The sequence below is a fragment of the Lethenteron reissneri genome, chromosome 22 (assembly GCF_015708825.2).
Source record: "Lethenteron reissneri isolate LAM-NWPU_2019-01 chromosome 22, ASM1570882v1, whole genome shotgun sequence".
Classification (NCBI taxonomy): domain Eukaryota; kingdom Metazoa; phylum Chordata; class Hyperoartia; order Petromyzontiformes; family Petromyzontidae; genus Lethenteron; species Lethenteron reissneri.
Window position 1 is genome coordinate 6,041,016 of NC_083800.1, and position 12,139 is coordinate 6,053,154.

Consider the following 12,139-nt stretch of genomic DNA (forward strand, 5'->3'; position numbering starts at 1 on the left):
TATATATTTCATCAATGCAAATATATACTAAAGTATGAAGTGAAATATTGCATTGAAAATACTAAATCAACATTCATAGTTTATGTTGAGGAATTTCTGCGCTGGGGTGCACTTACTAACAACAGTGAAGCAGTCAAATAACCCTCCCTGCCTGCCTGTGTGACGTTTCGAGAGCCCTCACTCTGCAGTGGGTTGACAAATGGGCTTATGCATGCACGTTTAGAGGCAATAATGGTTGTAAGTGGCATAAAAGGCTGTTGATATCAAAGCACCATTTGCAAGTGATCTACTGCGACGACCGCGTGTGCCCTATTAAAACACTGGCCCAAAAAAACACCGATTTCGTGGACAGGCGGCAAACGGACGTCGATGTGAAGATTTTCTATTCGGCTGCAATCGCTGAAATTAGCTATTATGTGACGAATTTCACGGCAACACTAATACATTTCACTCCCATGCACAGTAGGTTTCAAACTAAAACAGCATCAAATTCAAGAACATTTTCAGACAACCTCTTTTGTAAGGCTATAGTGGAGCAGCACAATCCAGAAATTGATGTTCTCTTCATTGCTTGCATGTGGCAATATGTCCAGGAGCGTTATAACAATGTCGAGGTCTGCGAGCCACGAGAAGGGCTTCAGCAGAGAGTTCACGTAGTTTCACTCGTCCTTTTCTCCGCAGAAGAAGCAGGGAAGACTACAGTGCTTTAACCATTGACCGTCAACAACTCAAAACAAGATTCTTACGTTCAAGGTTGTACAAAGTAATTTCCCAAATGCCAATTGCAATAGCTTAACACGCAGGCTTTTGCAGCCAATGTAACGATTCGTACTTTGATTTTTGGGTTAGGCCCCCGTAACGGTCTGACCAAATTTGTGTCATTAAGACCCTCCACTGTCCCACACAACCACACGCATTTAATTGTCACGTGGTGTGACGAGCATTTATATAGTCCCAGTCATTTTTGTTTCCGCTCACTGGTAAGTTGAAGAGAAATTCTCACAACCAAAAATTAGCTATTCTGTCAGCAGTGGCTTTGAAACTACATATCAAACTGTAATCATAATTACTTCTTGAATATTTAATGAGACCTCCTGGATATTTTCCTTTATGTTTAAAAGGAATTACAAATGAAACATCGTGTATATATTCGCTACATTTGGTTGTGAGAATTGACAATTTGTGTGGCCGAGTCGGGTCTTAACGACACAAAAATGGTCAAATAGTGTGGCCTAAACCAAGAATCTATTATGAATGCTAATTGCTTTGTTTGCAAATTGATAACTGCCTCAAAGAAAGCGGAGGAAATGCTTATCGCATTTGGACAACAACCATTGACCGCCGAGTCATACGCCACATTTCATTATTGATGTCCGTACACACGTGCGCACTTAAGGAAACTATAATGCACTGATTTTATCAAATGTGAAAAAATGTTAGTCCTACTGTGAGCATCGCTAAGTGATTTAGACTCCATATTAAAAAATAAAACCTTTACACCCTCTTGGATAAAAAAAAAACTATTCTACTGTAAGCGTGTAATATTCGACAGATTGCAGCACGTGCGTTAGCCTGCCCAGTCCACACCGATCAAAATCACTTTGCAAAGAAAATAGAATTTCAATTTAACAGAATGCAATATACTTGATAATCTCGGCTAAGATATTCCTACGGGACTTACGGAATATACTGTGGCTTAACCCAGCTTGACTTCTTTAGTCTATCTTCCCTCCGCCACAAAATCTATCACCCAGCCATTGTTGGGTTCTACATCCTGTTAGTGGTTGATTAAATGAGGGTAGACAATCAGCTACAGAACAGTAAAGTCAATTTGAAATTGGGTATAGTTTAGGTAATCACAAGGCATATAAGGAGAGTGGCAGCATTACAACCAGGGAGGAGGGTACATAGCAAAAGAGACACTGACAATTATTTTACAGTGGGATACTAAGCGCGTGAGTGCAGATGTGGCGTAGTGGCAAGCGCACTGCGCTACGAACTCAGATGACCCGAGTTTTAGTCCGAGTCATCGCTAACATCAGTGGTGAGTCATACCCGATCTGGCTCTGCTAACTCCCCAATCTGCACAAACCAATACGGCAAAAAAGCGGTAATGTTTCAAACGTTCCACACCAAGCCATCTCGAATTTTCTTTTAAAAAAAAAAACCCAGAGATACTCGTATGAGATTTGAACACAATTAAAATTTCAGGTCCCTGTAAATTGTTGGATGGGACATACGACTTCAAACTATTTGAGCCATGACCTCCAAATTACAACCCTCGACTAACATAGGGGGCTTTTAAATCACCATTTATGTCCTTCATAATTAACTAAACCCTTGACGCTTTTCAAAATAAGTGTGTCCCATTTCACAAATGTGTTTAGGCCAGCTGGCTGAGTGATAAAGTGAGCGGCTTGCAATCGGGAGGTTGCTGCAAGTTCAAATCCTGGTTTTGATGTTGACTGTACCCACCATCCCTCCTAGGTTGATAACATTGTTACCACTTTGTGGGGAAGTCAAAAGTGTTTATGCTATGGATAGACCCTCCCCCACCATGGGAATGTGGTATTTCCACCACTGGCTTAGATCTGTATTATGGTCTGATGAAAGAAGCACCGCCCTAATGCTCAATTGAGCAGGAAGTCACTTTGAATTTGATTATTACTATCTGTTTAGAGTGAAATGGTGAAAGAAAAAATGGCAAAAATGAGTAACATTTATGTCCTTCGATTTCTGCATGCATATACATTCCCAAAGTACGATACCCGTGATAAAAGTATTAACGTTCCTGCATGAATTGTCGTCACTTTCAATGGGTTTTTGAAGTTATGGTCTCCTACACCTCAAATCCCCCCCCCCCCCCAAAAAAAAAAATACATAAAAAATGGTTACAGAGAGAAAACTGCAAAAATGCTCATACATTTTATGACCTGACTTGGTGATGCAGGGAGTGAGCAATGACAAACTTCTCACAGCAGTAGTCCCTCAATAAAACGGCACATTCACATTGGACTATCGATACACAGGTATGGATCATAGTTACATTTTACATTTGTAAATGTGGCTGTGTCTAGCACTAATATTCTGCTTCAGGATAGTTTTGAAGGAATGCATGCCAGCCTCACCTCTCTTCCAACTTAAGCTCCACCTCAAGCAACGTTTCGGCCTACAAATGAGAGAACGGTCATTGCGTTTAGCAAAAGACAGGCACAACACAGCCATCTGAATAAATTGCTCAATTATCTTCCATGCTCCATTGGATAGATTATCCAAAGTGGTCAACAGCAGATGTTCTTTGGACAAGAGCCCTTGAGGTCCTCCAATGAGGTCCAACTATCTGAAGATTTATGGACAGATGACATCATGTATTTGGTGAAAAAAGTGAAAAGAGTAAAATACTACTGCATCATTCGTAACTGATTTTTTTTGGGGGGGGTGAGGCCACAATTGGTTTGACCAAATAAGTGTCATCAGAAAGCCTCAACACTGCCAAACAAATTGTCACATGTACAAGCGTTCAACATGCCAGTTTATTACTTTTTCAGTGCATTGTTAACTTCCAACCAAATGTATCAATAAAGAAGATCTGATTGCTAAATATGGTTGTAAGGATTGTTTGGCTGTATTGGGTAGTGGAGGGTCCCTAATGACATATCCGGTCAGAACATTACATGGTCAAACATAAAAAAAAACAATTCCGAATCGTAATATTGATTACAAAAACCTACGTGTTAAGTTTACCACTGCGTAGGTTTTTAAAATTGTGTCGTACAGCTTTCTAATGGATTTTCAAGTTGTATTTTGCGTTGTTCATGATATTCGACGATTCAGTCTATGTGCAGAAGAAGCTCCCAGCATGCGGAGCGAAACATCGAAAATTGTGAACACAAAATAAATCATCGTTTTTAGAAAATCCCAGCTCTGCTACAACTATTGATTAATACGATACAAGGATGCTACACATATACACTGTTTACATACAAAATGTTTCATTTCAAAAAGAAAAAATATGCAGTCGCACACTGTGTTGAATTGACATCCACGCAGCGTGCTTCTAAAAACACAATTATATTCGCCCCAATCCTTTTTCACCCCCTTCCAGAGAAGATTACCTTTTCTTTACTGTGGGTGGTTAATTTGGCCATGGGTAACAGCCTATAATGGCCCACTTTTTGGAAAGAGCATTACAGGATCATTAGCCTCCAGAATCCACATACACAGGATAGCTATTCTTCTAGATGGTGCAAAACAAATCACCAAGGAAGTCAAAAGATGCAGAAGCTATGAAATGGCTGGCCTTTAACAAAAGGAAAACATTCCAATTTTTTTTTAATAGAGACCATTTTGTTTATCCCCATATACAGGTAAATTTTAAATACACACAATGCCAAGCCACAAAATAAAACAATCTGCAATAATAATTAATTGATATGGCCAGCTGTGCGTTTGCTCTCTAGGCCTGATGCGTGCCTTGGAAGCCAATGGCTTTAAAATATTTGGAACACGCACGCATCCAAAGTGATGAAGGATTCTTGCGACCATAAAATAAGTATAACCCGTAAAAACGAAGTTTTTCACTATAAATCCTTTATATGCGTGGCGGCTAGAGTCCTCTCGTCCTCTGGCTTGAGATGGCTGCCACCTATGGGTCAGATGATTGTCTGCCAGTATTAAGCAATTGGTAATTAAATATTTAATTTGTTTTCCTTAAACAGTGTAAAATTTTGGGAAAAAAATTTCACGAACATTAATTGTCTCGCACAACGAGTCTGTGTGCAAAATGTCAGCTCGATTGGATCACGGGAAGTGGGCTAAAAAACGACCGAAAGATTTGCACGGTCGTAAGCAAGCAAGCAAGCACGCAAGCAAGCAAGCGAACTTAATATAAAGGATTTAAAAAAAAGATACCCATTGTTTAAAACTCGGCAAGAACCCATTGAGACCAAGTCTCATTTGCAACGGAGGCTTTGTGCCATGAAAGCAATACAATATAGTAAACAATGATGAAAAATCGTTCAAAGAGAACTGCACACTGACCAGCATGGTGAAATGGAGTCAATTAACTCCCATGACCAGTACAGCATGGAAAGGCCTTCAAGCAGCAATAGATTCACAATGGGCTCCGTATACCATATATAGCTATAATTAGATATTAAAAAAACCATCAAACAAGGTCGTGATAGGAGCATACCATTTCAAGTAAAAGATATTGTAGGAAGGTATAAAATATTGAGTAACAATTGCATTCGTAATGTCCAAACAAGGTGACCGATAGGAATAAATAGAGATCCAATATTGTTCCATGCACAGTGTTGTCATCATAATTATTTATCTACTGCTAGATGAAAGGCTTATGATGCCACAATCAATAATCGCTCCTACGTATCAACATATACCATCGCTCCCGTTCTGCAGCTGTCATCCTCCGTGGCCAATCAACCCTTCCGGCAATGAGTCCTGACCAAGCCCACTTGCCTTAACAGTCATCCGACCATACGTATCCAATTTTTGTTTGCTCTGCTATCCACATGTTCCTCTTTCCATCTCGGTTTAACTCGTGGCATGCATCTCTCTATGCTGCTTGGTCAATGTCCATGCTTCTGATCCGTGTCATAGAAGGTGATATACACCGATTAAAAAAACCCTTTTATAGTCACACATTGGTATGTGTGACACATTGGTATGTGTGATAGAGATGGAAGAGAAGACCAAATACACTCTAAAGGGGCTCCAGAGGTCCTTCATGAACACTGCGACCGCTTCTGTCAGGAGTGGCCTTGGGCAAACAACTGCTGTGATGCACCTTTACCTTTTCACAATGCTCACCTTCTTGTCAAGAATGTAGTTTTTGTGGATTTTCTCTCCAACTTTCAAACTTTCGACATCCACCAGCACTTTTGAGATGATGTCATCCTTCATCATGTCAGCATCGTACATGGTGAGCTCCAGCACGTTCTACGGTGGTGGAGGAGGCGATAGCATCACTTTATTCAGACATTGCGCCAGCCCTGCCTGGTCAAGGCTAACAACACGTGCAGCACTTCAATTTTCAACATACACAGCAATCTATTTATATGGATACATTTTCAAGGAAAATAAACCTCCGAATTACTCCCACTAATCTCAACACTCATTAAATTGTTTAACTCTCGCCTCTAAGATATGGATGTCTCTTTTTTAACCATCTTCAATCGCCCGTTGAGTCAAAAGGAAGAGGAGGTCATTAGGAATTCCAGCAATGGCCATGCGTTGTGCAGAAAACACAGTCAGGACATGTTACATTCGAGAATGCCACGATCACATAAAAAAAGCATTTCATACAAAGCCAATATTCTTAAGGATACGTTCATACAAATTTAGATACAACAATTATCAAAAGCAGCGCTAAAAGATCCAGAAGTAACAATATGGCTATCATCAATAAATAATTTGCAACCTTAACAAGTGGTGTTTCCATACTATGCATTGCTCTAAAGCCCGACTGAAATGTCTAAAACAATTCAAATTCTGAAAGCTGATATTTTACCTGCTGAGCCACCACATGCTCAAGAATTTTCGACAAAAGGTAAATAGAGAATATTGGTCGATAAATTGCGAGACTTTCAGGGTTCAGCTTTTGTTTCTTCAGTTATGGAATAATGGTTGACTATTTAAAATAACGAGGTACCGCACCGGTGCCAAGTGATCCACTCATTATAGACACGACCAGGGGATGATTACATGAACAACTGATACCACCAAGAGAAGCTTAAACGGCTGCTACCATTGCACCTCCGGTTAGCACGGTTGGCTGCGTACGGTGTGAAAAAAGTTCAACATAAATACATAGACTCACACAGTGGCCCATTTGTTTAGAACTGCTTTTTGTATTTAGTTTATTGTCCTTCCCCTGCACCTCTGATTAGCACGGTTGGCTACGTACGGTGTGAAAGAAGTGCATCCTGGATACATATAGACAAGACCGCATCAAAATAGGTAATAACCAAAGCAGTAAAACTAAATAACGATACTTAAATATGTAGAGAAAATGAGTCAACCATACCTGTCAACCCCGTATCAGGGCCTACCTTATTACAGACCAATTCAGACCTCATTGGTCACCCCGTGCCCTTATATATCTCAACGTTCATCCTGCAAAGTCCCATCACGAGGGAGAAACACAAATATAATTTTATTTTGCCCGTATTGAAACGGCTGTACGCTGTATGGACCTGAAAACTAAATTTCCCTGGACAAGCAAACGGGGTAAACCGTATGGGTGGATAGGTATGGTCAATTAATAATTATATAAAAGGATGAAACGATTTAAAAGGATTTAATACGTTTAAAAGATAGATTGTATGATAAAAGATATCGTTCGCGGCAGCACAGTGCGCCAGGCATGTCAACCAGTTCCCCAACACAAACACAGAGTACACATCCACACAAAGACAAATACAGATCGCCAACCCTCGTTAAGCTCAAGTCAATGAATTCATCGTTAAGTTCACTAACTACACCGTGTTGCTACTCCCCCCCACCCCACCATTACATTACGCAGCTCAAAACACAACAACTATCAATCTTGCACGTGACTTGTATGATCGGAGGAAAGGAGTAACATGACTGGACAGTTTCGAACAGAGGCAAATGAACACTCTAAAGATTTCACCACCTAAAATGCGTTAATATCTCCCTTTAAAGCAGTGGTTCTTAACCTTTACTGGAGCCTTGCGCCCCAATTTGGTTCTCAATCATAAATTTATTTATTTATTAATAAATACATCGGGTTTGATGAAACAAAGTAGTTGCACTTACATGCCCGTGCTTAATCTGTCTTTCGATGATTTATTCACCTTCTAAAAACTATCTGGCCATGTCTCTCGCAGCCCCAGAAAGGGCATCTCGCACCAACCAGGGGGTGGGTGCACCCCAGGTTAAAAAGAACGACTGCTTTAAAGGAACACACACACGCTTTCTGCACATTTAGTCACTGTATTCTGGATTTTTTTAAAGCAGCATCTGGTTACAATTCTGGCAAATAACGCTGCTGAATGTCAAGTAGGATGTGAAGCCAACGTGGCAGGTAATGCATGGCCCATCTGTATGGAAAACAAAACTTGTAATTATTGCCACTTAGTGAAGCTATTTGTCAGATGATAAGCTCAAGGAGATAAGCTGATAACCGTGTCACCGTAGGTGCCTGATGTGTTTTTTTTTAAATTGGGTTTTGGAGACGCAAGGCGCATTCTAAATGTCGTTCGGTACCAATCTATGTGACCACACTGCAAAACAATGTTATCACCACTTTCGGGGAAAAAAATAAATAGTAAATACAATGTTGGCATTGTTGACGGCTGTTGATTGAATGTTAAATCACACGACATTGGTAAACCTGTAAGGCGTAAAAAAAAGGCCAGATGGCGCAGGCTTTACATGATGCAACACTGCAAGTCCGAGTGCAAATATAACGCTGCATTCACAACAATGAAGGCGTTATGGCAATGAATGCCTTCACATTTCTGCATTGAAGTTTGCCTCAACCACTAAACCCACGTGTTGCCGTCGTCGTCGAATACCTCCATCCCTCATTTCCCTCCATTCGTTCAGTTAGTTCTTGTCCAGCAGTGGTCTATGAATTATACTGGTAGGAACCAGGTTACACCAGCCCACAGGGGATTATTGTGTCCGTCGTGCAGGGAGGGGCTGGGTGGGGGGTGGGAGGGGGTGGAAGGGGCTGGGTGGGGAGGGGCTGGGTGGGGAGGGTGGGGAGGGGCTGGGTGGGGACGGTGTGGAAGGGCTGGGTGGGGAGGGGCTGGTCACCCCGTGGTGCCCTTATAAAACTCAACGTTTAACCTACTAACGCAGGCTTGTGCCTGCCCTCACATTCAGGCATATTTGCGGAATACACCACGCCGCCGTTGACCCTGGCCATTGACCGAGCAACCCAACGTTCCCTCCGCAGGAATGTCTTTTAATGAGCTCATCTCACTGCCAGTCTCAACTTTATTTGCCTCCTCAGTCTCTACGCCGCGTCGATTGTTGTTCGCCTGTTGTTCTGGAGATCGTGTCGTGCCATACCCACTTGATTTATTTTGGTTTAACAGCAGCATTGGTGCCCCCTGTTCTCTTCCCTTTATTATTCATTCCTTACCCTATCTCTTTGACTTACTCCTAATGTAGACTTAAAACTGTCGTGACTGCAGTAATTCATTTTCTTGGTTCTTTCGGTAAAGTCACATAGATAGAGAACAAAAAATCTAAATTAAAAGCAAAAAACCCACGACGTTTCGATCGCAACGCTTTTAATTTAGATTTTTAGTTTTCTAACTACGTGACTTTACCGAAAGAACCAAGACAATATTACTCCTAATGTAATTATTTTCGTAGGTCGTTGGCAAATTGTGCAGCCTAACGACCGTACGTGCCATCCGTAACCTAAAACTGCCTAAATGTGCATTGCCGTGCGATATGCACTTTCCACACCGTCGCTTATTTGAACAGCTACTGGGGAAGAGAGATCTGCTGACCTAGGAATTGTTCACCAATAGCAGTTTGTCATCTCCAGCGATAATTTTGTTAATGAAATTAGTGATGAAAATATTCTTCAATTAATTAAAGTGTGTTTTATCTCAGTCAACGATGACCGAGTGGACGGAATTCGTCGAGCGTGACGATGACTGCAACTACCCACAAAGGCGTGACTTTGACGATATTAAATTAGCACGTCTGACTAAAGCTGTGCAATTAGACTGAAGTTCATTGAGGAAAGACAACATTCATAACTGGGCGATATATGTATATACTGTAAAGGGATTTATTAAATTTACAGATTCGCCTGACCTGAAAGTATTTGGGAAGGGTGTAAAATTGCACACCCATCACAACACTATTCATGGCTTCATTGTAGTTGCTTTAGTCAACTGAACCAATATAACGACATTTCAAACCTCAGACTAATACTTGATTTCAATGCCACATGTTGTCATTGAATAGACCAACAACGATTCAAATATATATATTTTTTAATGCTACGTTGACACTCCATGTACTCAGCCTTTCTCATGCTTAACCTCCTCTCCCTGGCATCCTCCATAAATATGGCAGTGGTGATTAAAACGGTGTTTTCAAACCAAGTTTAACTGCTATTACAGCAACTTAACAGGAATCGTAATGGTTTTGTCATTATTTGTGGAGTGTGTATTTTTACCATAATTACTGCCGGGTGAAGTAAAAATCATGGCATGCCGCATCTTCACTTTCGCGTTCACCCCATGACGTCACGAGCTGGCCTGGGTGGTGGGCCCAGCTCTGAGAGTGCGTGAGGTTTGGTTTTCATTGCAGAGATCCGAGAGCCACATGATGTGGAGTTAAACAGCAACGTTATGACTACACAGGTGTCCGCGGTGATGCCGTACAGCTCTACGATGATGCGATGCGTCTTCGGTTTGCACCGTGCGTCATTCGGCATGATCTTCGATGTTTGGCTCCACATTCTGGAAGCTTTTTCAGGAACGGAATGGACGGGCTAACGCTTATTCAGTTCAGGAGAGACCGGCTAACTTAATTCAGTTCCTGAAGAAGCGCCCAAAGCGTGGAGCGAAAAAACGTCTGTCATGCAAAACAACACGTGGTACAAACCCCAAAAACACACAGACTGAGAGCTAACCAGAAATGAGGGGCTGCTTCTGAGAACAAGCCGCAGTGAGGACAGGTCTCTCGGGCCCGGCCTGGTGCGAACATCGTGCCGGGTCGGGTTAGGGGGACAGGGTCAAAAGTCAGATCTGGAATTGGAGTTGCTGATGGATGAAGGGGGCAAATTTTGAGGCGGACACCAAACTTATGATGGATGGGTGAGAATACAGGAGTGATGAAATGTCGAAATGCACATCACTTTGGCAATTCGGCTCACCACTGGTCACGACAGCAAAGCATCAATGCATAGTAAAATGTGGTCAATAAAACGCGAGCTTCACACGTGTGCAAACCTTGTACAGTTTTCCACACGGGTGATGTTTTAACAACCATATCTTTCATGCAAATAACAAAAAAGTTCGTGAATCAAGGGAGGACAGTGTAGGGGACATGACGATTGCCAGTACTACAGATCCCCCCCCCCCCCCCCCCCCACCAATGAGATGTGAAACTTGTGATAACAATGGAACAGGAGACTGTGAGCAAACGGATCTTGGTGAAGTAGAATGAGCTGTATCGTGTCCGCCCCGACTCACCGTAAGTGCCGTGTGGACCTGAAAGAAGAACGTCTCATCCCATTGTGGATTGCTGGAGTTGTTGATAATTTTGGTGGAAACCGGCTTGGCAGACGCGGTGGGAAGATTCAGCTGCACGTAGCAGTCGGGTTTGCTGACTGCAGCCGCATCCCAAAAACAAAACACGCAAATATAGTTATTAACGATCTGCCGAGTGGACCATTACATTGCAGGATCGTGAGAGGTCGTGGAGACTTTAGGGTGACCTTCATTTGGCAGTGGATTGACGATGACGATTAATAAACATCATGAAGAAGTACGTCTTCCAAAACACACACCACAAATGCATAGATACTACCTAAAAAGTAACACCATCTGTCTGCAAGCTGCATGCTAATTAAAGGGACATACTGTATTAGGATTTCATAGTCCAGCAGTGGTAGAGTGATTAGTGGGCAGCGCTATCAAACTCGTGTTCCGAGTTTTATTCCTTGCCATGGCTGACATCAGTGACGAGTGATATCAGAACAAATGCTGCCCTCACCCCCTTCGCCAATCCACATTGACAAATGTGGTGAAATATGGTCAAAACCCCATGTCTGGAAGAAAATCATTTCTAAACAGTAGCGTGTAGAAAATGCTCTTGCACGGCGTTACGATGGGTACTGCAAGATCCGACTATATCCCTCCAGCGCTCGTTGAGCTGCATTGGCTTTCGGTTGCCGAACGAACACACAAGTTAATTACACACAAATGGCTTGCCACAAGTGAACCACAGTACCTCGCTCATCTCGTCAAGGAGCATAAACCATCACGCAAACTCCGGTCATCCTCACAGCAGCTTTTGGCTGGCCATCGAACGAAGACGGTTACCACATCGCGCACTTTCAGATGCGCTTCTGCGGCCATCTGGAACGCCCTTCCTTCCGATATTAGGAAGTCACTGG

General features: G+C 42.2%; 1 protein-coding gene across 5 annotated transcripts in view; it reads right to left on the bottom strand.

The window, feature by feature from the left end:
• The window catches only part of PLA2G4F (phospholipase A2 group IVF), a 49,130-nt gene that overhangs the window by 23,163 nt on the left and 13,828 nt on the right, over positions 1 to 12,139 (bottom strand). For all 5 annotated transcript variants that reach the window (XM_061556459.1, XM_061556458.1, XM_061556461.1 and 2 more), the window contains exons 4-6: positions 11,214 to 11,350; positions 5,830 to 5,958; positions 3,129 to 3,169 (exon numbers count right to left, since the gene is read on the bottom strand). In XM_061556459.1, the coding sequence (XP_061412443.1) occupies positions 3,129 to 3,169; positions 5,830 to 5,958; positions 11,214 to 11,350 (307 nt within the window). The remainder of the gene's footprint in view (positions 1 to 3,128; positions 3,170 to 5,829; positions 5,959 to 11,213; positions 11,351 to 12,139) is intronic.